At 44.6% G+C, this 25,481-nt stretch overlaps 2 protein-coding genes across 2 annotated transcripts in view; both read left to right on the top strand.

The window, feature by feature from the left end:
- Positions 1 to 500: 500 nt before the first annotated feature.
- Positions 501 to 23,906, top strand: LOC125759146 (thromboxane-A synthase-like). The gene is made up of 7 exons (XM_049417485.1): positions 501 to 715; positions 3,464 to 3,563; positions 4,856 to 4,908; positions 13,924 to 14,020; positions 20,125 to 20,250; positions 23,142 to 23,379; positions 23,887 to 23,906. Exons 1-7 carry the CDS (start codon positions 636 to 638, stop codon positions 23,904 to 23,906), a joined length of 714 nt encoding a protein of 237 aa, XP_049273442.1. The 5' UTR covers positions 501 to 635.
- A 71-nt stretch (positions 23,907 to 23,977) lies between these two features.
- The window catches only part of LOC119399831 (cytochrome P450 9e2), a 31,012-nt gene continuing 29,508 nt past the window's right edge, over positions 23,978 to 25,481 (top strand). Inside the window, exon 1 of the mRNA XM_037666688.2 lies at positions 23,978 to 24,102. Coding sequence (XP_037522616.2) covers positions 24,004 to 24,102 — 99 coding nt within the window. The 5' untranslated portion in view covers positions 23,978 to 24,003. The remainder of the gene's footprint in view (positions 24,103 to 25,481) is intronic.

The raw sequence follows: 25,481 nt of genomic DNA, 5'->3' as shown, positions 1-25,481 counted from the left end.
CCTATTTATTTTGTGAGCGCGCGCTTGACACCGGGAGGAAAAACTGCACCGAACGCGGCGGGAATTTTTCACAAGGCGCTTCGAAAAGGAAAGCGATGTTTTCCAGGTCATGGTCACCGCGCGGCCCGGTCACCGCAGCGACTTCAACCGCGTCCTCGAAGGTCATGAATCGTTTGCAGTACGTCGGCACTCCAGCGGTCGTTGGTTTGACGCCGCGTACAGTGCGAGCGCCTGACCCTGAAGAAGCCACATGTGCATCCCTCTGTACGCGATATCGTGAGATAAGAGGATGCGTAGCCGGCGTTTCTTCATACGACGCGTTTCACAGGGGTCTCCTCTGCCTCACTGATCACGCGCCCGCAATAGCTTTTGTGAAACCGGCTGCCAATGGGCGCACAGATTATTCCGCACACTCTAGACGCAATTTGAGCGCCGTTTCGAAATCATCTTGCTGTGTGTCGCCGGTTCTAGCTAACCTTCCTTCTTTCTTTCATTTTTTTTTTTTTGGTACGGACCAGTCTTTCTTTCGACACCGCGTGCTGTTCTGCCACATCCAAAAGGTGCGCGCTCGTGTCGGGTGCCGCTGGAATATTGAGCAAACTGAGCGCTGGAGCCAATTCAGCGGTCACTTCGCGATGTTCGAACTGGAATCGGCTTCGGTGTTTGTTTCTGTGGTCGTCTTGATCTGCTACGCCATCGGGCGTTGGCTGATCAGGTGAGTGTATTTTTCCTAGATGTCAGCAAAAAAGACGTTTAAAAAAACTAACTGAAGCAGCTTCACTGACTTACCGTCGCGAAGACTGGTTAAGCAGCAAAGCTGGTGGCATCGTATTGTTATTTCATCGCTTTATTTTGCTGTATAGTACATTTGCCTCCACTGTCACTTTTAACCAGTCTTTGCGACGTTAAATCAGCGAAGCTGCTTCAGGTTGTGAATTAATAACATTTTATGGACCAGAGGTGAGTAGTGGACCTTGCCCAATTTATGTGGCACGTGCCATACCCGCCAGGAGCTGTGTTACGCTCCGCAGCGATAAACCTCCACTTTAAACAGCTCCGCATTTCCCAACGCATGGCGTTTAGGGTACGCACGCTATTTTTCAGATTCAACGCTATCTCAACGCACAATTTCACCGGGCTATTTGGTAATGATCAATTATTTTAAATAGCGCTAAACTTTACCAAGGACAGCTACAAAATAGGACAAGCCATAGGGACTCCTGGCTTGTCCTCTTCATATCTCTTTTCTGTAGAATATTTCACTTCGTACAGTGATTTAACGTTACCTCGTTTGCGTGGTTAACGTGCTCTACGTAAAACATGCCGGTGCATTCGGCGGCCCACTTCGAACCTAATTTGGCGCTGCTGTTGAAGGATTCACTTCGTTCATAGCGAATGAGTGTGCAAAATGACTTCGTTTACTTTCAGGCAGCTTCAGCGACCAAGTATCTTTCAGCGGAGCCTGCGAGATCGCTTCCCATTTCGAAGGTTTCTGGGCCTTACAATATAATCGCTGTAAACAATTCCGCAACACAAATTTTCGCTGCTAGTGCGAAGCTGATGTTTATTTAATAATTATTAATGTTTAAAAAAAGACTGGAATACGGTTGCTTGCCAAAAGGCAAGTTGGAATTTTCAGTTTTTTTTTTATTCGCTGTTTTTTGAGCGCCATCATCCGCTGCTAGGGAAGGCCTAAGCCGCAACTTGGAGACGTGAACTCTATCCCTATATACTAATGCTCCACTCAACTAACGTGGGCGATACGGTAACGCTGTCCTCTTTTATCACGCTCTCGCGAAAGTAAGACTGTCGGTTGTCTAAGTCAAGGCGAGAGCCAGCGTTTCCAGCCATGTCTGCCACGGCGGTAGAGTCGTTATGGCGCTCGGCTGCTGACTCGAAGGACGCGGGTTCGATCCAGGCAGCGGTGGTCGCATTTCGATAGCATCGAAATGGTAGAGGCCCGTGTGCAGGGACGTTAAAGAACGCCAGATGGTCGAAATTTCCGGAGCCCTCCACTACGGTGTGCATCAATCATATCATTGTTATAGCACGTAAAACCCCAGATATTATTGTAATAGTTCTATATCAACGACTTAATTCTCCAGTTGACCTACGTCTTTCAAGCGAACATGCCCGTAATGTGTTTTGCCCCCTTAATATCAAATCAGGCGTGCGTTATCATCGCGCATCCCCCCCGACGCGCGCTTCCCGGAAACACTGCACTTATCAGGTATACGAAGATGGCGCAGCGCTATCCACATTTGGGTAAGGGACACTGGGTTGTAAGAAACGTTGATAGTCGCATCTGCGCACGCTGACTCGTTCAGAATGCCGGACAATCGATTGAAGCGCAATACGATACGCTTATTTCCACCAATGCACTAAGGTCGAACCGGGTGGGCGAAGAAAGAAAAGCGTTTCACGGATCTGTCACCCGCATTGCGGCAGGCAGCAGCCGAAGACAATAGCAATTCTCATTGCGATACACAAGATAAATTGGCAAATGAACGCACGCAAGTGTACTTAGATGTAGGTGCGCGTTGAAGAAACGCAGGTTGTCAAAGATGGCCGGAGTTAGCGTGACAAAGGCAAGTTTTTAGAGAGAGAGAGAGAGAGACTTTATTTACAGAAAGGCAGAGAGGTCGGCCTGAGCTATAGTTTGCTCTGGCCTGCTACTCTACGCTGGGGAGGGGGAACAGGGGAGCGAAAGAGTGATGAATGAAGGTGGTAAGGTAGGGAGATGAGAATATAGTTCGTGACGCTGGGGCAAATCTAAAGACGTGCATCCAGTCCAGTGGCTTGCACGAAGGCTACGACTGCTTCTATAACCACACTTGTGCTGCTGACGTCAGGCCAAGGACCTAACACAACCTCATCGGTTAATGGCCTACTATGATATTGCTCAATCGATGAGATCAGTTTCTGTCGTTCTCGTGCGTACGCTGGACAGTTGCAAAGTTTTTACATCTTCATAACTATGCACATGCGCCCTGATAAGCCTGTAGTAGGAAACACTACATCCATTTCTATGTGAAAATGTTTTTACGTGACGCTTAAAGTAACCTGGGAACATTTTTTTTTATTTGGAACATTACCCGCAGCGCCATTTAGGCATTATTGCGGGGGCACAGTCCTTCATAGAATGAATCCGCAGTCTTGCGGTCGACCAATTCGGCTGGTAACATGTTCCATTCGTCATTCGACTTAATTATATTGGAGTGCCTTAGTGGTTTAGCCTTTCTGATGCACGTGGAAGTTCGGGTTTTTATTGTCAGTTATTTCTCTTTCATCATTATGTGATGTCAGACGGGAAATTTAGAGTGAATACTAGAAGAAAAAAAATATATATATTGATTTTCTTGGTAAATATTCTTGAAATGAAGTTTATTTATTTATTTATTTATTTATTTATTTATTTATTTATTTATTTATTTATTTATTTATTTATTTATATCTTCTACAGCGAGCGTAAAAAATGTTTCAACGCCTTCGAAGGCACCGGCGTACCGACGCCTCCCCTTCGGAGTCTGATCAACGGAAACACGGATGAGTTCTTGAAACCGGTGAGTGGATCCCCGACGAAACCGCGTCGTAGAACAATATATAAATGCAGCTTTGACTCTTCCGCGTAAATGGTGACATTAGAACGGCTAGATACATTTAAATATAGGTATATGGTGGCAAAGTAAGCGAGCGCTGCTGTATAACATCCGGCAGAAAAAAAGGGCACGCACCCGCCGCGGAAGCCGTTGAGCGATCACTATCTATCTATCTGTCTATCTATCTATCTATCTATCTATCTATCTATCTATCTATCTATCTATCTATCTATCTATCTATCTATCTATCTATCTATCTATCTATCTATCTATCTATCTATCTATCTATCTATCTATCTATCTATCTATCTATCTATCTATCTATCTATCTATCTATCTATCTATCTATCTATCTATCTATCTATCTATCTATCTATCTATCTATCTATCTATCTATCTATCTATCTATCTATCTATCTATCTAACTGTCTGTCTGTCTGTCTGTCTGTCTGTCTGTCTGTCTGTCTGTCTGTCTGTCTATCTATCTATCTATCTATCTATCTATCTATCTATCTATCTATCTATCTATCTATCTATCTATCTATCTGTCTGTCTGTCTGTCTGTCTGTCTGTCTGTCTGTCTGTCTATCTATCTATCTATCTATCTATCTATCTATCTATCTATCTATCTATCTATCTATCTATCTGTCTGTCTGTCTGTCTGTCTGTCTGTCTGTCTGTCTGTCTGTCTGTCTGTCTGTCTATCTATCTATCTATCTATCTATCTATCTATCTATCTATCTATCTATCTATCTATCTATCTATCTATCTATCTATCTATCTATCTATCTATCTATCTATCTATCTATCTCAGTTTTCTTGGCACGCAGAACGAGACCTTGAATTCAACATTACTGACTCGAGCGTATGATTTCGATACAGCTGACAATGGAAGGCTTGCGGGTGATAAATGTTCGTAGCGAGGACCTTCCGTTGCGTGGCACATGGCACGGATAAACTATATGGAATCCAGCCTTCAAATGTATAGACGCCATATGGTCACGATTAATATTGATTGTTCGGTGTCGATTGCAGTAAACGAATTTTAGTATGCAGGTTTCGTGGTTTTCGTGTAAACGAGCTGAGGCTAGAAAACAACAGAAAATTCAGATCATAAAGGGCCGTAAAGTGTCATAAAAAGTACTCTTGTGTATTTTCCGTTTATTTTGCATACCTTTCTTTCTTTTTTGTACGAACACTAGTGCTGTGTACTATGAACACCAATAGCTGCATCTGAACTTGTCTTCTCATTTCAGAGTCAGATAGAAAGCCTTGGACGCTGGCTGAAGGAATACGGTGATGTTTTCGGGTGAGTAGGAGCCTCAAATGTAGATTCTTTTTCGAAGGGGCAAATGATTTCAAGTACATCAAACTCATTTTCAGTCAGTATATCGAAATGTGGATTGTACATGAACTGCTAAACTGAGCAGATTCACTGACTCTGTACATGGTTTTTGGTCTACGATCACGTACCAACTTGCCAACTATCTGCATTGTTGTACACGGGAAATTATATATGTAGATTATTTTACGGATGGACTTCTGTGTTCCCCTATTTGGCTGTAGCCTTGCGTTTTTGTATCGTTACCAACAGGGCTGGGCAAAGATACTTTGGAATTGTATCGCGATACGATACGCAAGAAGTATTTCAGATACAGATACAAGATACTACAACAATGATTGTATCCGATACCATACATTGCAATTGTATCTTAAAGGGACACTAAAGACAAATATTACGTCGACGTTGATTGTTCAAATAGCGGTCCAGAAACCTCGTAGTGCTGCTATTCTGCCAAGGGAGTGCTTATTTTAAAATAAAATCACGTTTTAGTGGTCCGCATCGCGTTAGTGCACTTCAAATCACCCACCTGAAAGCGGTCTTTCTCACAACACCGTTGCCGTACGCAACGTTGTCCGCCTTTACTGCGTGGCGGCGTGCACTGGCGGCGTGCATCATTCGGGCATCCGGCAACATCACATGCATGCGGCATTTTGTCGAACTTTCTGTCAGAGCGACTTTTACGAGCGCGCAAAACACACGCGGCAGTACGCGATACCGCAACTACGTCGTACCACTGAGACGCGACCGCGTGAGCGAAGCAGGGCGCCGGGCGAAGCGCTGTTCGGCGAAAACGGAACCTTTGAACCACGCGCGCCGTTTCCAATGGCAACGCCAAAGAGGTTCTTTTTTCCATGAATGAAGCAGAAACGAACAAGTAGCATTTATTACGTCTCTCGATGCACGGAAGGTTCTTTTTTTATTGCAGCTAGTTTGATTACGAGTGATTAATTGTAGTCGGACTCTCTCACGTCATGAGGATCATTTCCAAAATGTCCCGGTCGTGGCGCTCATTGTGTGATACATTTAGCTTAATTTCTCGGTAAGTAGGGCACTGCTGTTGATAATATTGCCGCTTTAGACGTTGCCATACATTGAGCTTTCATTCTGACATAAATTGTTATTTGCCTTTAGTGTCCGTTTAAGATACTTCGATACATTCGCAAACTTGTTATTATATATCCGAATAAAGGCCCATACACAAAAATTTTCACTTCGGGATTTATGAACTGCGGGCAATATTGTTTCGCTTGAATGAAATATCTATTGGTATCTCAAAAGTTTTGTACTTCTAGCTCCAGCTATATCAGTTTGATTCCTAGACAACTCACTGGCGCTTCTTTACAACGTCTTAACATGACACGAGTGGCAAATGATTTCAAGTACATCAAACGCATTTTCATTCAGTATATCGAAATGTGCATTGTACAAGAACTGCTAAACTAAGCAGATTCACTAAGCTTCACTGCTAAACTAAGCTTGACATGATAGCTCTTTACACACATCGCTGATAGCGGTTTTAGTTTGTCGCTTTTGTAATTGGTGGAAGTCGCTGCTCTGCTTGTCGATCACCTAGCGGGTTGCCATCTACTTACAAGAACGTCAATAAGACGCCTCCGCACGATGGTTCAAATACCGCTGTGGAGGTTGTACCTTGCCCGCAAACGTATTACGGTTTTCGCCATAGCGGGTCACATGACAGGTGTACGTCACCAAGAACACGTGGAGCCCAGAAACCTCTCAGACGTATTGTAGAGTTGTACGAAGTGCCGTAGGACGCCGCCGCTATTCACACTATTGGCACTTATAATTCCGATTACCTGGTGATTAGTAATAGCATACAAAAGAATTTAGTGAAGCTTAAACAGGGAAAACAAATATATCTAAGTAAACTATAAAAGCGATTCTGTATTAAACACAGCGAATAAGTATAGAAACACGATACAGGCGACCATTCCAAGATCTAGTAATAGATATAGGAGCTAATAATATGATTATGCATAATTGTTGGGGCTCTCAAGTCCCAAAACCGCGATATGATTATGAGAAACGCTGTAATGGAGGGTTCCGGAAACCACCTGGGGGTTCTAAAACTTAAATTTAAGCCCACTGGTCTCTAGCACTTTCCATCCATCGAAATGCACCCTCCGCGAGCTTCGGGTCAGCAGTATAGCACCATAACCACTAGACCACCGTGGCGGGTTACCCCTAATAGCTATGACAATTATGCGCTTAAGGTAAGACCACAGAAAATATCATTTGATGCCTGTGGAAAATAGCGTAAAACGGCTCGTCGGTACCCTCATGAGAAAAACGGGGCATTTGGCTTCTCGAATCCCTTTGCTAACAACTTTAAGATGGCTCCTAATAATGTAGGTTATGATAATGAAAACTCAGTTTGGCAATTTTACTTAGCCGTAAGCAGAACAAGTTACTGTATTCTCTAGGTACGCCCGGCTAATTATATATTTTCTCAACATATATTGTTCTCAACAATATATTTTTCTCAAACATCGCCTTTACATAACAGTAAACTCTAGTGGAATATAAGTATGCAAACAGTAGCAGAAATGACGCAGACAGCCCAATACTAAGAATAAAGCAAAAGCTTACCTTGGCAGCACGTTAAAGACATAATGCAGCAAGCAGACCGAAAAAAAAAGCAATATAGAGACATAAGTAATGTACGGGATGGAGAAGGACAGCTAAGAAATAACTTGTGCTTTCAATCAAACTATGATTTTAAAGACTCTTTGAATACAAGGAGAGACGTAGGCCATGACTTCGGTTAGGTGGATGCCTGTTCTGTTAGATCCAGCATCGGTCTCGGTGCACGGTGCCGTAGCTGTTAGAATGTTATTTGCATATGAGTCAATCTCACTGTATGTAAGCCAAACTTACATCCTTGAAATCCTTGAAATTTCCGATGTCTGAAAGCCGCGATACGCAAAGCAACGCCCCATTCTTACATCATTCAGACATCATAACGGAGCACCACGCAAGAGAAACATTGATAACAACACTACAGCGGCATCAGGATGTCTGCGAATAATGGCGGACATATTGGAGTATGCGGCACAGGAAGGTCTAAGTGCCAAGTGCCATGGCATTGACACCACTGAAAAAAAGAGAAACGGGAAAAGAAAATGTCGGCTAAGCATCGACATTTGCACGCTTGTCTTTCTTGATGACGCAGTCGCCACCACGTGACCCTGCTCCACCAATAGAGACGCTCAGAACTCTTCGCCTATCATCGCTGAAAAACTCTGGCGTAAAGATACAATAATATGCCACTGCCTTTAGTTTTATTTTGGTGACAGTGGCAGCAGTACCAGCTTGAGAAGCGAGCGGAGTTCAGCCAACGTTAATTGTTTCGCCCTGTGGTGCTGCGATAGCAGTATCTTGTATCGTAATATACACGATACATTCTTCAATGTGTCAAAAATACAGATACTGATACACGTCTTGCGAGACGTATCGCGACACAGATACAAGATAACCAAAGAGTATCTAAGATAGTATCTAAGATACATGTATCTTCGATACTGCCCAGCAGTGGTTACCAACTAAAGGAACGGCGCTGCGGTAGACAGATACGTATGAAAACGGCTGAGCTAGTGCATTCGATGCTTCGTGATCTTGTTATTTCACGTCGCGATATAAAAAAATAAGAAATCACTTGTTTAACAGCTAATATGGCGGCGCGCATGTGTCTTACGTAATATAATCCTTATACGCCGAACGGCGTTTACGCGGCCTTCGTGCGTGTTGCCTTCTCTCTCTCTCTCTCGTTTCATAAAATACTTAAAAGCCTTCTTCCAATGCTGGAAAGAAAAAAAACACTGCGCCGTTTTATCACAAGGGAATATATAAATATATACACCAGTCAAATAGCTGCGCATCAACACAGCGCACATTCGAAACAAATGGCGACGCATAAACACTTCCAGAATTTTATCCTGAAGGCATGAGTTGTGTCAACACGTTCCGTATGCTGCTGCGCAATAAAACGCTTGCTTACTTGTTTTCGCTTCTTATGCGAAGCAAGCGCCGTAAGCGCGTATTCTGTGGGTTTTTCTCAACGCCAAAAAAAAAAAATGCTTTGCAATGCCGAAAGCACGTTTTATGCATACGCACGCTCGGCCAAATCCGGCATTTCACGTATTCACGGGCGTTGTTTTGTCGCAATTCTCGTATACCATTTTGCGCAAACCCCAGAACTACTCCACGGAGACTTGCGAAGAAACGAGCCAGCCGGTACAAAAGCATAAAAGCACCATATTTTCCGCCTTCATCCACACGGAGCTCTTTTTCTTCTGTTCCGTTCTTTGCAAAGTGCGTGATTTCCTTATTACTGAAGAAAAAAAGCAGTGTTGCAAACAAAGACGTAAAATTGAAAGGACACGGCAGCGATATGTCCGTCTTTGGAAGTCTGACATTCAGTAACATGAATCACTAACATATTTCTTCTCCTCTTTCATCACATGAAGAAATAGCATAACACGGCGTCTTCGGAAAACGCCGTATATCCTTCGTCGTTTAGCATACAAGAGGAACGTCAAAAAAAGTAAGAATGAAAAATGTTCCATGTTGCCCAACACACAGTGAGAAAAAAATGTTTAACGAATTTCAGACGGACAGTACATGAACACAAAGATTTGCACTCGACTTCAGCAAAGGTGAAACAAGTGATATACTGTACGTGCATGCAGACACAAATACTTTGAATCCGCTGCGATGCACAGAAAAAAAAGACACACCCTTGCGGGTCAAAAACAAGGAAAGAAAGACAAAGTTCGGAACACAAGATATTACCGCTGGAAAACACATTCTACAAGTCTGTCCCTCGTGCGAAATATTTCCACACACTATTAATCAAAAATGAGGCATTTTAAAAATATACTTGTGTTTCCACCACTTGTTTCAACGGATCGAGGCAGCGCTATCGCACGTTGCTTTCTCTGAAGAAGTACACGAAGAAGTGGAACCACTTTACCTATTCCCAACTTGTACAAAAACTTCGCTTTCAATTCCCATTCATTGTACTTGTTTCGTACAATATACAAGACTGATGTTGAAACAACAAATAACGTTTTTATTTTGTGGGTATCATTATACTCCTCATGATTAGTGTGAAGAGTCGAGCTTTCTTAAAGCACCTTTTTCCTCAATCTCGACACACATAATGATAGAATTACACATTAAAATGAAAGTTTTCTCTTGAGAGAAATAATTGTGCCAAGATACACTCTACAACGCTGCGCATGATTAAGGGAGTTCCGGTGAGCAAATGGTGACGGCTTCATTTTAACGGCTGTAGTGAAATATCATAGTACTCAACAGTGTGCTGAAAAAATCCGTAAACAGGCGGTGGGTGCTCGAGCCAACGTTTCGACAAGTGGACTTGTCTTCTTCAAGGCTGGAACTTGAAGTTCCAGCCTTGAAGAAGACAAGTCCACTTGTCGAAACGTTGGCTCGAGCACCCACCGCCTGTTTACGGATTTTTTCATCGCAGCTTCCATCTTCCACTTCCTGCCGTTTTTTTTTCAACAGTGTGCAAGCACATATGGTCATAAAAGTTGTCGTGAAAATTTCTGTAATGATTCTGACTATCTGGTGCGCGTATAAATACTCCGTACGGGGCTATGGCAGAGAGATCTATGAAAAATGGTTCGTTGCACTTCTTCTTAGTCTGTCTGCAGACATTGTCTAACTTACCTGGATTCGTATGTCGTCCATCAAGAAAACTGCGTATACAACATGGAGACACGGAATAGCCCAGGTGATACATACCTCAAACCCCTCCACATCAAGCAGGTTAGAGCCAAACCGACAGAACAGAGATAAAGAGAAAATAAATTAACGCGGTCGAAAACGCAACTCGCCGCCGATGGACACCGGTCCCAAAACCTGCGCAGGAACAAGAGAGATGTAATAAACTTTCATGAAATTCCCGGAGATTTGATCCTGGTTTATCGCCTGGCTTGCCACTCCAGGTGTCGGGTGATGACTGATATACACAACGATCGCATATACAAACAAATAGCACGTACTATCGCGCTGAGTATGAGCTACATCACGCGAGCGCGTGGCCAAGCGCTCTGCAAGGTTGTACAGTGGCGCCGATCATTACATGTTTTCGAGTTATCGGGAGAGAGTTTGGCTGTCCCTGCGAGCGCGCATCGCCTCCACTTCCTTTCACCCTCGTCCTCATTTAGGCCTGCGGTGATATCAGCTTCAAAAATGATAACTTCGAGGATGAAAGAAAGCAAGTGGGGGTGATGCGCGCTCGCACGAGCAGCCAAACTCACTCCCGGTAACTCGAAAATATGCCATGATCGGCGCCACGGTACAACCTTGCAGAGCGCTCGGCCACGCGTTCACGTGATGTAGCTCATACTGAGCGCGATAGTACAGTCACAAACACACATATATACACAAAAGAGTAATTCAGAAACTTTCGCTCAGTGGAGTGTCCCTCAAAACAATTACACATCATCTCACCCTACGGGAAACCATGGTGGGATGCGAAAGCATTGCGAAGGGTGCGCATTGAGTTTCCTTTTCTCTTTTATGTCTTCTGAGACGGTGGTTGTTGAGGCGTTTGAATCACCGCTTGCCGACGCTGACGTTTACGTTCGGCTTCCCGAGCCTTCCTCTGCTCCGCGGCGATGGCGCTGCCGCTGCAACTAGCGCCGACGCTGACGTTGTTCAAGGCGTTTCACACACCGTTGCACAGAGGGAGAATGACGGAAGCACAGCGAACGCGCGCTTTCGCAGCTTCGAGATTCGCTTTGCCGGCGTTGCCGTTTACGTTCAGCTTCGCGAGCGTCGATAGTGCCATCGTGAAGGAGAGTGCAACGGGAGCGAGCGCACGCCGCATTATATACGAGCGCACAGCTGTAGCGGAGAGAGAGAAACGAGAGAGGAGAAACGAAGCGGAGGCAGCGCTCACGCCACATCCACCACCTCACCTCATCCCACCTCCTCGCGCTCACGCGAGGAGAGGGGGAGAGCTGGCGCATGCGCAGTATGGGTGCGGACGCCGCAGAACGGATACTGCCCCGAGCATAAGATGCATTCGCATCTAAAACACCAACAGCGCTTTTGCGTTGCGTTTCGCACAACCACTGTCTCACCAAGGGCCTAGAAGGTGCCGCAGCTCCAAGCTCAAGCCGCGTTGCAAATTAATACAGCTGGCTCTTACGCATAAAAACTACAGTAAACTTACGAACGGCGTTCCACGGCTTTGCAATTTGACGTTGCGAAAAACAAAAACCAAGAAAGCATTGACGCGAAAAGTCGAATATGGCGGCGTTCTCGAATCAAGTAATAAAATCGTCTTCACTGCATCACGCGACTATAGTGGACAGAGAGCGTAAATATTTTAAGGACCACGGGACAGAAGAAAAGCGAAATATTCCACCTGCTTCGACAGGCAGCCTCAAATTTATATTTCCAACCTCTTCTAAAACCCGCTGACAACATATACTGTTCAGTAGGACATGATACTGTCACAAATTGCTTAAAAATTAAAATTTTTTTTAAATTAAATTAATATTTTACGCCGCCTGTACGTGTGGGTGACAGTGTTTACATTGCATGAAACTCCAGACGCCGAATTTAGCACCGAGTTCATTGGCCTTATCCACTCTCATTAGCTCATATTTGCATGCGTAATAAATGCACATGCAAATATTACTCCTTATTCGTTCGCAACGAATGCACCAGCGTCTTTCCACCCTAATTACTGGAGAGTACTGAGTAAATCCTTAACGGGGATTCTAAGTTCGATGGCTTTAAGGCTTTCGCGCATGAACGTTTCTTTTTTTCGCTTGTCTTTTTCACCCGACAGCTTCCAAAATCATTAAGCTCAGCTGACAGGCCTGGTAATGACTCCCTGGCTAACTTCTCAAATGAATCACGATAAAATTGAAAAGTGCGTTAATGAAAAAGTGACTTTTCGAGAAAGAAAAACGTTCGACAGCCGGGCAGGCCTGACTTTAAGCGAGTGCCCCCGCACGCCCCTCCCCCACACCTCCCGGCCCCCGTTATCTTGTTAGGAGGCAGTCGCGTCATTGGAGGCCGGCAACGCTAAGTTTCCAAAGATAACAGAGAAGACGTCCGCGAGGAAAAGCTGGGGGTCATCCGCCTAAATCTAATAAGGACGCCGTTGGAAGCACTAAGCCGACAGCCCGTGCCGTGTTTTAACGAGGCACGAAATGAGCCGAATAAATAAGAAATAATGGCGTTTATCCGCAGACTAAACGCACACACAGAGCCTAAGGCAGAGTTGGCGGTGGTGTATAGCTCGGACAAGAAAAACAGCACGTCTCGGCACAAAATCGAAGGAGTGACCTTTTAGCTCAGCGGTGCCTATAAACCACTTTCTTGTTTTTTTCCATCTGGAGATAATTACTCGAAAAAACCCACACGACGCTCGAAAAAGGAAAATAGACTGATCAAAAGCAGCTAGGCATATGCTATAGCGATGATGGCAAGTGAATGAACTGTGCAAAATATTGGGGAAATGACAAGAGCGGTGACTGGACGACGCGGGGCAATCATTTACCTTATATGAATGAAGCACTTTCATTGTTTTTGATTTATCTGTAATTACCATGGACCTAACACTTTGCAAATGAAAACTTCCTCCTCGAATTCAGTAAACACACCTTCTATTCGCATTTTAGGTGCTTTTTTGAACGCGTTGATATTTGTGATGAGTGCTGACTAAACTACATCTAAAGTGTGCATCGCTCTTGCGTGTGCCATGCAGTAGCGGGCTCTGTTTGATTTGGACTCACCTAACTGAAGGCTGACTTTATTTTGTTTCTTAATTTTTTTACTTTGATGCTAATAGCCAATTGCAAAGCGGAAATAGTTGGCAAGAATTCGCAACAAATCCTTCGTGCATGTTTATTTTAATAAAGGAAACAACCTCAGGTTGTTCTTACTGACACTATGCCAACATTTCTGCAGTTTCTACTTGGGCGACGTCCCCTTCGTAGTCGTGAAGGACCCGGAGATGATAAGCGAAATATTCGCCAAAGAATTCAACAACTTCAACAGCCGAGGGGTAAGATGAACTCTGCCAACGTTTTTCTTTTTAAGGCGAAAGTGTTAGGTTTCTCGTTGCGCGACCTCTTTAGCAAAAGCTGGCGAATTAAGTGGTACAAAACCACATGTGACTTACGTCAACATGTGCTACCGTCATAGCGTTATGTTGTTATTGTCATTATAGGGCCATATAACTTCAAATTCCGTGACGTAATCATGTCATGTGACGCCATCAGTTGGCGTCGTCGCGTAGTCAATGGTGGGCCTACTTGGAGTAAGTGCAACGCCAAATCAAGTGGAGTAAGATTTAGAAGCCGGGGGGGGGGGGGGTGTACAATAAAATGACCTTCAAGGTAATTTATGGCGTACCACTCACACTGCAGCATGTTATGCCTTGTAAGAAGTCTCTTCCCCGACTGCATAACTTAACGTATTGCCAAGTGTGAAAGAGGCTTGCGCCTTCAATTGTTAGATTGTAACGTGCTACAGAACTATCTTTTCTGAACTGCTACATGTTACACACAATTGTCTTCTCGCAATTCTGTAAAAAAAACTTGGCCACTACTGCTAGAGAACCAACTGCGCCGTGCCTTCACATTACGTCAAGTCGAAAAATCGCAGCATATCCACGGGGTGAATGACGATGAGTGGGGCGAAGCTCCGGAGACAATCATCGGCAAACCGTGAAACTCTTCCGTGAAATTCGCCCAGTACATCATATAAAGAGTGTGAAACACCGTGTATATATTAAACATCAAACTTTTATTCTACTGTTGGTTTACGTGGTCCCTTCATTATCACCACTTTGTGATCGGTGAAATGCAGGGAAAGTGTCAAGAGAATGCGCGCCAAGAGCGAACGCCTTTTACGATCGCAGGCATCCAATGACATGCGCCATTCTCATTATACAAGCGCCATCTGTCATCTTTACACAGCAACTCTAAAAAATACATGAAACGCCATCTAGTGAGCAATTCATTAAACTAGAGCTCTAAGAAATACATGAAACGCCATCTAGTGAGGAATTCAATAAACTAGAGCTGGCTACATACATACATACATACATACATACATACATACATACATACATACATACATACATACATACATACATACATACATACATACATACTACTACTACTACTACTACTACTACTACTACTACTACTACTACTACTACTACTATTACTACTACTACTACAGAGGAGGGAACGACCCGCACCCTAAGGAGCTTCGCCCCTAAAAAAATCCAGGCCTGCTCCGAACACGCAGTACAGTCACAGTTTAAGCGGAAGGAGCGGCCTTCTAGGAGCCCTAGTAAACTCTTTTAGGGCACCAACTGCAAGTGCAATTGCGGAGTACCCACTACGCCATATCTCATAATCATTTTGCGAAGTAGTGAAGTACGTACAACGCTTTTGTAAAGAAATATGTGCAACTGCATAGCTGCATACTTTGTTGATGCGGTGATTAATGACTGATGGATTACAGCTGAGTCCTTTGTAATCATACTTGTACACATTACAGAAAATAAGTAATCGATTAGAATAACGATTACTTCCTTTAACATGTAATTGATTACAGTGGTCAATTACAAGCCCAGAAAAGTAACGGAGAAATTACAGAAATCTAATGGATCACTTTTGCGTTGCTTTTCTGCAAAATTTTATTGCCGTAACACAATACCGCTAGTTTACTCCAACTAAAACGAAGTACTGCGGCTTGCATAGTAGAGAGAAGGCTGAAGGCTTCCGTGATGGCTGGGAGGCTCACTGAGGTTTCTGTGATATAGTGATCCACGCTATTAACTTTCATCAGGAGTGGTTTTTCAAAGTGATAGTCGCTGATGCTTCCACGTTTCCTCGTTCTGAGGTCAGCTGCTACATTGAAAACTTTCGCAATGCATGCGCTGGAGAGAAGGATGGTGTTATAACGCAGGAGCACTTTGCGCACCAGCACGTAGTTGCGCAGTGCTTCGATGCTAGTGTCCATGTCCTCTATGAAGCATCGCGCTTCGCTGTTGCTGGCGCTGGAGTAGGGCGTTGCTGGTAAGGCCAATGAAAACGTGAAAAAATGGGCTCTAGGAGCCCCCGTGTGTCAGGACGAGGTTCGCTAGAGAGCGGTAGCATATTTTTCGGGAGGAGAACTGCCGTAGGACGACTGATTACAACTTGGTTTTGGAAAAAAGTAAATGATTACCGGTAATCAATTACAAGGAAATCTAACTGAATTACGCAGAACGTTAATTTCGAAAAAGTAATTGATTGTATCAGAAAAGTACAAGAAAACGTTACTGATTTGCAAGTAATCGACTACTTGTAACACGTTCCGTACAACTGTTTTTAAGGGCTGCACAGTATCAAGAGACCCTGTCGAAACGCAATTCGCGTGGCGTGACGCCTGGCACAATTTTACGCTTCTTCCATGTAATATCTCCGCAGATGCACGCGAGACTCCTCACCCGACTTGACGGCCTCTATACGGTCTTTTCCGGAAGCGCGGCTCTAATAACGTCGTGCACATTACTGCAGCGCACTCATCAGGTAACAGCCCTATCCAAACAAAATTACACCATTTTCGCTAAAGGGGACCATGAGGCGATGCGAAGCCGAAGCACTTGCACGGTCGCGTTCCGTTGGCGTTCGTTGGGCATGCTACCGACCTCACGTCGTGGAACGTGATGAGGAACGCTACGCTCGTCTTGTCTTCCCTCTAGCCTGGCCGTTAATTCTCACAGGGCGAGCGGGGAACGCGGTGGACAGAGGTGCGAGAGGGAGGCAGCGTAGGAGAGGAGAGAGAGGGGGAGGGGACGCGCATGCGCTGGCGTTCATCGTGGCGTTGCGCAGGAGTGAATTACGGCATGTCTAGCCCGCGTTTCAGAGGAAGAGTGGAAAGGGGGAGCGGAGAGAGGAAGTTGAGAGGGGAAAGGGGAGAGAGAAAGTGGAGAGGGGAGAAGGGGCTGGGGGACTGGACAGGAGGAGGGGAGAGGGTGAGTGGAGAGGGAGTGGACAGGAGGAGTGGGGAAGGGGCGAGGAGAGGAGGTGTGTGGAGAGGGTATGCGCATGCGCACTAAGGGTGGTCACGCCACACACCACCACCACCACCACCGGTTTGACCTCCGCTATAAGATGCTTCGCATCTAAAACATTACGTTCGCGGTAACGACACACACTTCAGTGCTTTGTGTTCTTCATTGCAATGCCACACATGCATAAGAGACGTATGAGTAGTTCTCTATGTGTGTCTTCATACAACTTCCATTCCTCTTTCGAATCAATGTGAAGAAAGATATTGATATATGGTGGGGCTCTGACTAGATACTTGACCGCCAGGAATTTAGGTAGAGAACTTCAGTGCAAATCAAGACGGACCACAAAGAATAGAAGAGACAAGCACTGGCGCTTACTAACAGCTGCCTTATTCTGCTTTCAGCATCGCATATATATGCCACAAGCACAATCCTGGCATGCGCACGCGTAGCAATAAGTATTAATTACGTGAAAACATAGATTTCTAAGCAAGACGCGTCTTAAGTGCTATGTACCAACTAGGGCCAACAAAAGTTTTGCTGGACCGCCACGCAGAATGCCTTGGTTTGATACTGTAAGAGCATTTGAGAGTTAGTCTTTAAATGTTGCCTCAGTTCATTCTTGCATATACTGCTATGTTACATAACCATGTAGCATTAACTGATAATGATGACTCTGCTTGTAGTGGCGAGTGTTGGCTGAATAATTCATAACGGCTTATATTGGTTATCATTCGCTAGTGATGCCCAGAAATGTCTACATGTTTGCTAATATTGGCTACTGTTGGCGTACTATTGGCAAATGTCGGCCGAGTGGTGACTATTGGCAAATGTTGGCTAACTAATCATAAGTGTTGGCCCATACTGGCTGCCTAATTCTAAATGTTGGTCAGTATTAGCTGATTAGTCCTAAGTGTTGGCGAATATTGCTGAGAAATTGTATATAATCCGCACTGTTGGCTGAGTAAGTGTTAAGCATTATACGCTGTCTCATCGTAAATGTTGGGCAATATTGGCTGCCTCATCACAAGTGTCGGCCAATGTTGTCTGAGTAATTGTACTCGTATATCTTGCCCAATATTGGCTGACAAATTTTAACTGTTACCCAATGTTGTATGAGTAATCGTAAACATTTGACAATATTGCCGGACTAATCGTAAGTGTTGGCCAATGTTGGCTGAGTCATTGTATGTGTTGACTGGGTAAAAAGGTACGTGTTCGCCATTGTTTGCAAGCCACTGTTCTTACAGCAATAGCTGCCTTCATTCAATCTCATTGCACTTATTCTGTAGTTGCTCTGCCGTATCGTATGTATAAAACAATTTGAGTTGGTATGTCTGTACACTTCTGTTTATATGCGTGGAAATGTTTTCGAGCAAATAAAATAAACGATAAAATCTTCGCTCCCAATGTGGATCGAACCCGGGGCGTTCGCGTGGCAAGCAGGTGTCTTACCACAAAGCCACGATGTTACTTGCAGCTGCTTCGGAAAAAAACACTACATAAATGTCATGTAGTGAAAGGAGACTAATTTTGTTCGGCAGGTGTCACGACGAAAACGAGCCCATGCGGTGATTTTTAGGCGCATTCGCGAGGCCATCAAACTACGTCGAAAAACGCCGGGATAGTGCAGCCATCGCCGCTAAATACACACACGAACTTTCAAACAGCTCTAAAAATGAACAACTATGTCCATCTAGCGGAAAAGATATCAAGCCAACGCAGCAAACGCTAGATAATGTGCTGCCATCTGTGAGGCATTGTGAGAAATATGTCTCGACTTTTCATGGCATCCGAGAGGGTCGGCGCGCGGCGTATATCTTGGAGGCCATGCGACTCTTGCTTTAGATCGAAAGCCTGTAAGATTCGCGCGCGTGCGTGCGTGTGTGTGTGTAACAATACACATTAATAAGTATGCACTTAGTGGTTGAAGTGCGCACTGGGGGCCGGATTTCGCTATCGCGTTCAACTCTTAAAGGCGAAGCTTAAGGGTCCCCCAATTTTATTCTGCTCCCAGCATCGCATATGTATACCACAATCACATTCCTTGCATGTGCACGCGTAGCAATACGTAACAGTTACGTAAAAACATAGATTTCTAAGCAAGGCGCGTCTTAAGTGCTATGTACCAACTGGGGCCAACAAAAGTTTTGCTGGACCACCAAGAAGAATCCCTTGGTTCGATACTGCAACAGGATTTGTGAGTTAGTTTTTTAAAATTTTTCTCTCAGGTAATTCTTGCATATATTGCTATGTTACATAACCACGTAGCATTAATCGATAATGATGACTCTGCTTGTAGTGGCGAGTGTTGGCTGAATAATTCATAACACGGCTTATATTGGTTATCGTTCGCTAGTTATGGCGAGAAATGTCTACATGTTGGCATACTATTGACAAATGTCGGCCAAGTGGTGAATGTTGGCAAATGTTGGTTGACTAATCATAAGTGTTGGCCCATATTGGCTGCCTAATTCTGAATGTTGGCCACTATTAGCTGATTAGTCCTAAGTGTTGGCGAATATTGGCTGAGAAATGGTATATAATCCGCACTGTTGGCTGAGTAAGTGTTAAGCATTATACGCTGTCTCATCGTAAATGTTGGGCAATATTGGCTGCCTCATCACAAGTGTTGGCCAGTGTTGTCTGAGTAATTGTATATCTTGCCCAATATTGGCTGACTAATTTTAACTCTTACCCAGTGTTGTATGAGCAATCGTAAACTTTTGACAATATTGCCGGACTAATCGTAAGTGTTGGCCAATGTTGGCTGAGTCATTGTACGTGTTGACTGAGCAAAAAAGGTACGTGTTCGCCATTGTTTGCTAGCCACTGTTCTTACAGCAACAGCTGCCTTCATTCAATCTCATTGGACTTATTCTGTAATTGCTCTGCCGTATCGTATGTATAAAACAATTTGAGTTGGTATGTCTGTACACTTCTGTTTATATGCGTGAAAATGTTTTTGACTTTTTCCTTTCTGGCTGTCTCTACTTCTGCGTTGTCCAAGACACGGGGCTGACGTATAAGGTAGTCGCGTAGATGACATCGAGCTCATCTCTTTCCGACGCCTTCTTTCCCTCTTATTCTTTCAGCACCTCTTGCGAATCCATGAGTTGGAACCGATTCTGGAACGGAATTTTGTGCTCACTGGGGGCCGCCAGTGGAAGACGACGAGAACCTGCATGCAGCAGTTCTTCACGCCAGCGAAACTGAAAGTAGTGAGTTTTGCCAATGTCTTTCACGTAAACATACATCACAGCTTTTGACGAGTTGAACAAGTGAACGCCCCTTTGTGTGTACGCGTCTGTTCAAATTGCAAACTTCTGTCCTCCTATTTCAGTTCCTTTACATATTTTCTCTTGCACAGTAGCAAATCATGCCCGCCATAGTTATCCTCCCTGCCACTCCCATATAACCCCTGTGTCTCCTCCCTGTCTGGATAGAATCAGCTGAAAGACACATCCTGACAATCGATGCTCACTGGGCCAAGCCGCGTTGTTGCGTACCGATGAGACTGTTTGAAATGATCAGATGGATTTACTTGATGAGCTGACATCTAAATACGTTGTTATTATGATTTCATATTACCCTCCGCTGACCCAAATTATGACAACGCATTTATTTCAGACTGACAACAACTTACAAACTGTAGCTAGCCGATTGTTCACACAGGCTAATACTTTGAGAGAACCAGTTCACAAGCTTGGAGGTTAAAAGAACAGAGGCGACAACATAAAACCTTTATGACGAAGCGCCAGAACCAGTAGTCTTTTTTTGCACAGAATCTATTTACGCATTCCTATATAGTGCTCAATATACAACTACTAATTCTAGCAAATAAATGGTGAACTACGGCGTCGTCATTAGGCAGGTAAATGCCTCTGTGGCACGCCTTCCTACTCTGTTAAGTATATGCAGCGCTAAAACTAATCACTGCTGTGCCTGCTGACAAAATAAAATCAGCATAGTCTTATTCGTTTCTAAGGAGGCAATATACCAAGTTCACAAAAGTTCCGAGTGCTTATGAATATTCTGGAACTCCATAACCAGATAGTCCCCACTTGGTTATCATCTATCAAATTCCGAATGTCTATATCCCATCTTTTAGGGCCAACCATCAAAGTTACTCTATATTATAATGTCCTCTCTGCATGTACTACGTGCTGCTCTTTCTTAGTCTTCAACAACTCATACGGGCTAATGTGGACGTGTTGCTGTCTTCGAGTCTTCAGCCTCCAATACCAGCCTATGCTTACACGCTGCTGTCTTTGAGTCTTCGGCACCAAATACCGGCTAATTTTTACGTGCTGCTGTGTCTGAGCATTCAGCACCACACATTTAGCCACTCGGAGCGCTACATGAAAGACACTGCATGCGTCTGTATGTATCATACGGCCACTACGTGAACGCGCCGTATAACAACAACTCGATACAGAGGGACGCTCAGAACCACATTCTATTTTCTAGCAGTCACGTAAATTTGCACTTCATACAGCACCCCCGACCTGTTTATTTTTTACTTTCGTTTCCATATGACCCCCGGAGAACATTTCACCTCGCACCGCGGATGGCCAAGAATGCATTTCTTTATTTCATAAATATATGCTACCTAATAATAGCTGTGGTATTGTAGTCTGAATAACTCTTTGTTTGTATTTTAACACGAAAGTGTTTTATGCCGGGGTCCACCAAGTACATCCGTCACGGATATGACGTTGATAAAATGGACGCCAACGGGTGAGAAAGAAAACCAAGAAAAAGATACCACGCTGGGAATCGAACCCACGACGTTGCGGCCGCGACGGTGAGCGCCCGGCGCACTACCGACTAAGCTAACTCGGGAGATGCTAGACACGGCGCGAACGCGCCTTATATCTTTCAACATTCTCTTTCGCGGCGGGCGCAGCGGGGCGGTGCCGCCGTCTGTGAGATGTGAAAAGAAGTAAAACTTCACGCTCGACGCTTACTAGCGCTTACTCCGAGATTGCACGCGATATTGGAGGTCATGGTTAAAGCGTCTCGATACCAGAGCGATAGACTGGCCGCGCTGGCGTCGCCGAGGCACCCTTGACGCAGTTGCGTTCTTTGCCTTTGGCTTCGTGTTAGCGTGCGTCGGCTCATCGGAGTAGTGCAGCTCCCACGTGCACCAACGGGATTTCTCCGCCGCCGACTGCTTCAATTGCGAGAGCACCGACTAACAAAACTGCTGCAATATGCGTTGCAGAAAGGACGCGAGTTCGACGGGCGAATGTCGTGCCTTGGTGGAGCGAGAGCAGCGCCTGCGAGACAGAGGCCAGCGGGACGCACGCGTTTGCGGCTCAGGCTACGAACCTCTACCTCCCGCGTTGCTGAAGCGCAGTGTGTGTTATGTATGCATGAGCATAGGCGTCGGCTACCTTTTACTAGAAAGCGCACACCGTGCCGTTTCTCTCCTTAATTGACGACGCTTTGAAGAAGTGCATACCGGGCACCAATGTTGATGTGAGCTTGTTGATATCATCCTTACGCGGGATTCACGATTCGCTGTGTCCAAATATATGTTCACACCTTCAGCTGCCGTGCGCAACGGTTTAATCATGATCATGGGCGTTAGTCGTCGCGATATAGACATGCTGTCAACATGGGTGCATCCACGTCAAACGGTGCTTTAGCTGCCAAACACGAATAGACATTGTACAAGCTCTCATATATCACTACACAATAAGCAGTACTTCTGTGAAGACACGTGTCACTTTCGTGTTATACCGATTCCTATGACAGAGGGATCAGCCATGTTTTTTTTTTCATCATCTGCCAACGTTGCTTTGTAAGTGCTTGCCGTGACGCTAACAGTATATATTGATTTATATCTTCATTATATTTCTTGTACCTCTGCATTCCTGTATGTTGTGTCCATGTCGTTGTTGCTATTGCTGTAACCTAATATTTGAAAGGACTGGAGCTACTTATGGCCAAGCTTTCATTTTTTCTCATGTTTCGAAATATTTCTTTCTGGGTAATGTACCGTTAGTTATGAGTCACAACGCAACACTACAAAGCCGACCTAGTTGCCTCACGCTTTGCGCACGTGTAATGCTCGCGAATTGAATACCATTCGTATTTATTGCAGGTGATGCCCGCTCTGCTAGATGCCCAGCGCGTGTTCTTAAGCATTCTGGGAGAGGGTGCGGACAGCGGCGTCGAAATGGACATCGGGAGCCGCTGCGAGCGGCTCACCTTCGACGTCATCAGCAAGAGCGGGTTCAATCTGGACACCCAGGTTCAGCGCAGTCCGGATAATCCGCTCTTCCAGAAGGCGCTGCGGTGCTTCCCCGGTATCATGAGCGGCTTCATGTATAGCTTAGCCCGTAAGTAAAAACTCGCCTTCAGAACTGAATATTCGCCCCACGCCTTCGTTGTACACTCCGTATCGTCGCAGTCATGACTGCACATGCGAAGCACTGAAGCCTAGTATGCGCTCTCACTTGAAAATCACATTCTTTGTTTTTTTATTTGCGAAGTTGTCTTGCCTTTAAGGCGTAATATTTTTTTGGGCTAGACATGAGTATCTCGTTAAAATTGCAGCTAGGCTCAGTTTTTATCTCAGTCGTTAAATTATTAATTGCTTTAGGTATTTTATATCCTTGCGTTTATGCTAGACGAGCGTGATAAACAGGTTGCTCATTGCGCTAACACAATCCTTTTCTTTTTTTTTTTGCGATACTGCAAATCGAGGCTTGCTGTTTATATGGTTAATTCATATATCATTACGTTTTATTGTTACGCCTTAGTTCTTTAAGAACACAAAGTGTGAGAGGTTACACTGCGACGATGTCACACCCTTGATACCTATATTTTTCTGAATTTTTGTGCAGTGTTTACCTTCACCACTTAGGGACCATATATTAGCGACTTTTTAATAAATAACCCATTGCTCGACTATATGGCTGTTGTTTTTAGTGAACCTCTACCACTGGCCGCGGGTCTTCAAGATGCTTCACAAGCTCTTCGGCTACTTCTTTACGAATCCACTAGTTGAAATGACCAAGTACGCGGCCGAGATCATCAAATTCCGTCATCAAAATCCTCAGGTGAGACGGCATCATTTACGTGTCAACAGAAAGTACAGAGTTCTGGATTCTTGTTGAAGTCCTACCCGTTTACGGAGAAGAGGCTTTCCGAAAGCCGCCGACGAGGATGGATGGATGGATGCTATGAGCGTCCCCTTTATAACGGGGCGGTGACATGTCTGCCACCAGGCTCGAAGGGTAAAAAAAGAAAAAAAAAACTTCCTTGTTTCATGTTGTCCTAATGCCTTATATACATTGATTAAATCTATGTTATTATAACAAAAAATATAAATTCACAGTCCATCTCTCTGCCTCTTAAGGCGGAATAACCTTTTTTCCCCCCAATTATTTATTTTTGTACTTTATCTCTACTTTTCTGCCACCAATACTCTAACCGTCTCTTACTTATTTCTATCGCGGGCGTGTTCAGCTTTCCATTGTTGTCCCTAAAACCCAAGGCTTCATGTAGACTCGTGCCCACACGTATACCTGGGTGAATATCGCCACATTCAATCAGTACATGTTCCATCGTTTCCTTAGTTCCCCCGCAGCATGTACATAGTTCTTCTTCGTTACTGAATCTCGCTTTATAACTACGCGTTCTCAGGCAGCCCGACCTTGCTTCAAACAGTAAAGCGCTTCCCCTTGAATTATCATAAAACCTTTCCCTCCTTATTTCGTTTTTTCCTTTTCGGTAGTTACTCAGAGCCGGCTTCTTTTCCATCGCTGTCATCCAATAAGTCTTCTCCGCCTCTCTGACCTTCCGCTTAATGCTCCTTGTTGCCATATCGCCCGCACTGCCAGCCGTATATTTACTGGTGAGCCTCCTAGTTCTTTTTCTCCACTGCGTGTCAACGCTTTTTCTATACAAATACCTGAAAACCTTCTCTGCCCATCTACTCTTCTTCATTTTCCTCAGCCTCTCTTCGAATCTCATTTTGCTCTGCGCTTCCCTCACTTCAAAGCCTGTCCATCCCATATCACCCTTCACCGCCTCATTTGTCGTCTTCCCGTGAGCGCCCAAGGCGAGGCGGCCCACCGTCCTTTGATTTACATCCATTCCTGATTGCACCTCTGACTTCATGCACACCACTGAGTTCCCAAATGTAAGCCCCGGAACCATCACACCCTTCCACAGCCCTCGAAGCACCTCGTACCTATTGTATCCCCATAAAGCTCTGTGCTTCATAATTGCAGCATTCCTCTTTCCCTTTGCTACCGATGCTTTCTCTTGTACCTCCATATATCTATCTCCCTCATTTACCCATACTCCGAGGTACTTGTACTCGCTTACCCTCGGTATTTTTTGGCCCTGTATTAAGACCGTATGGTCTCCGTGATCATTGAATATCATCAATCCACATTTTGTTGCACTAAATCCTAGTCCTAGAGCCTCACAC

The sequence above is a fragment of the Rhipicephalus sanguineus genome, chromosome 7 (assembly GCF_013339695.2).
Source record: "Rhipicephalus sanguineus isolate Rsan-2018 chromosome 7, BIME_Rsan_1.4, whole genome shotgun sequence".
In the NCBI taxonomy this organism is placed as follows: Eukaryota; Metazoa; Arthropoda; class Arachnida; order Ixodida; family Ixodidae; genus Rhipicephalus; species Rhipicephalus sanguineus.
The sequence above is the reverse complement of the archived record's forward strand: the minus strand, read 5'-3'. Positions and strand labels throughout refer to the sequence as shown.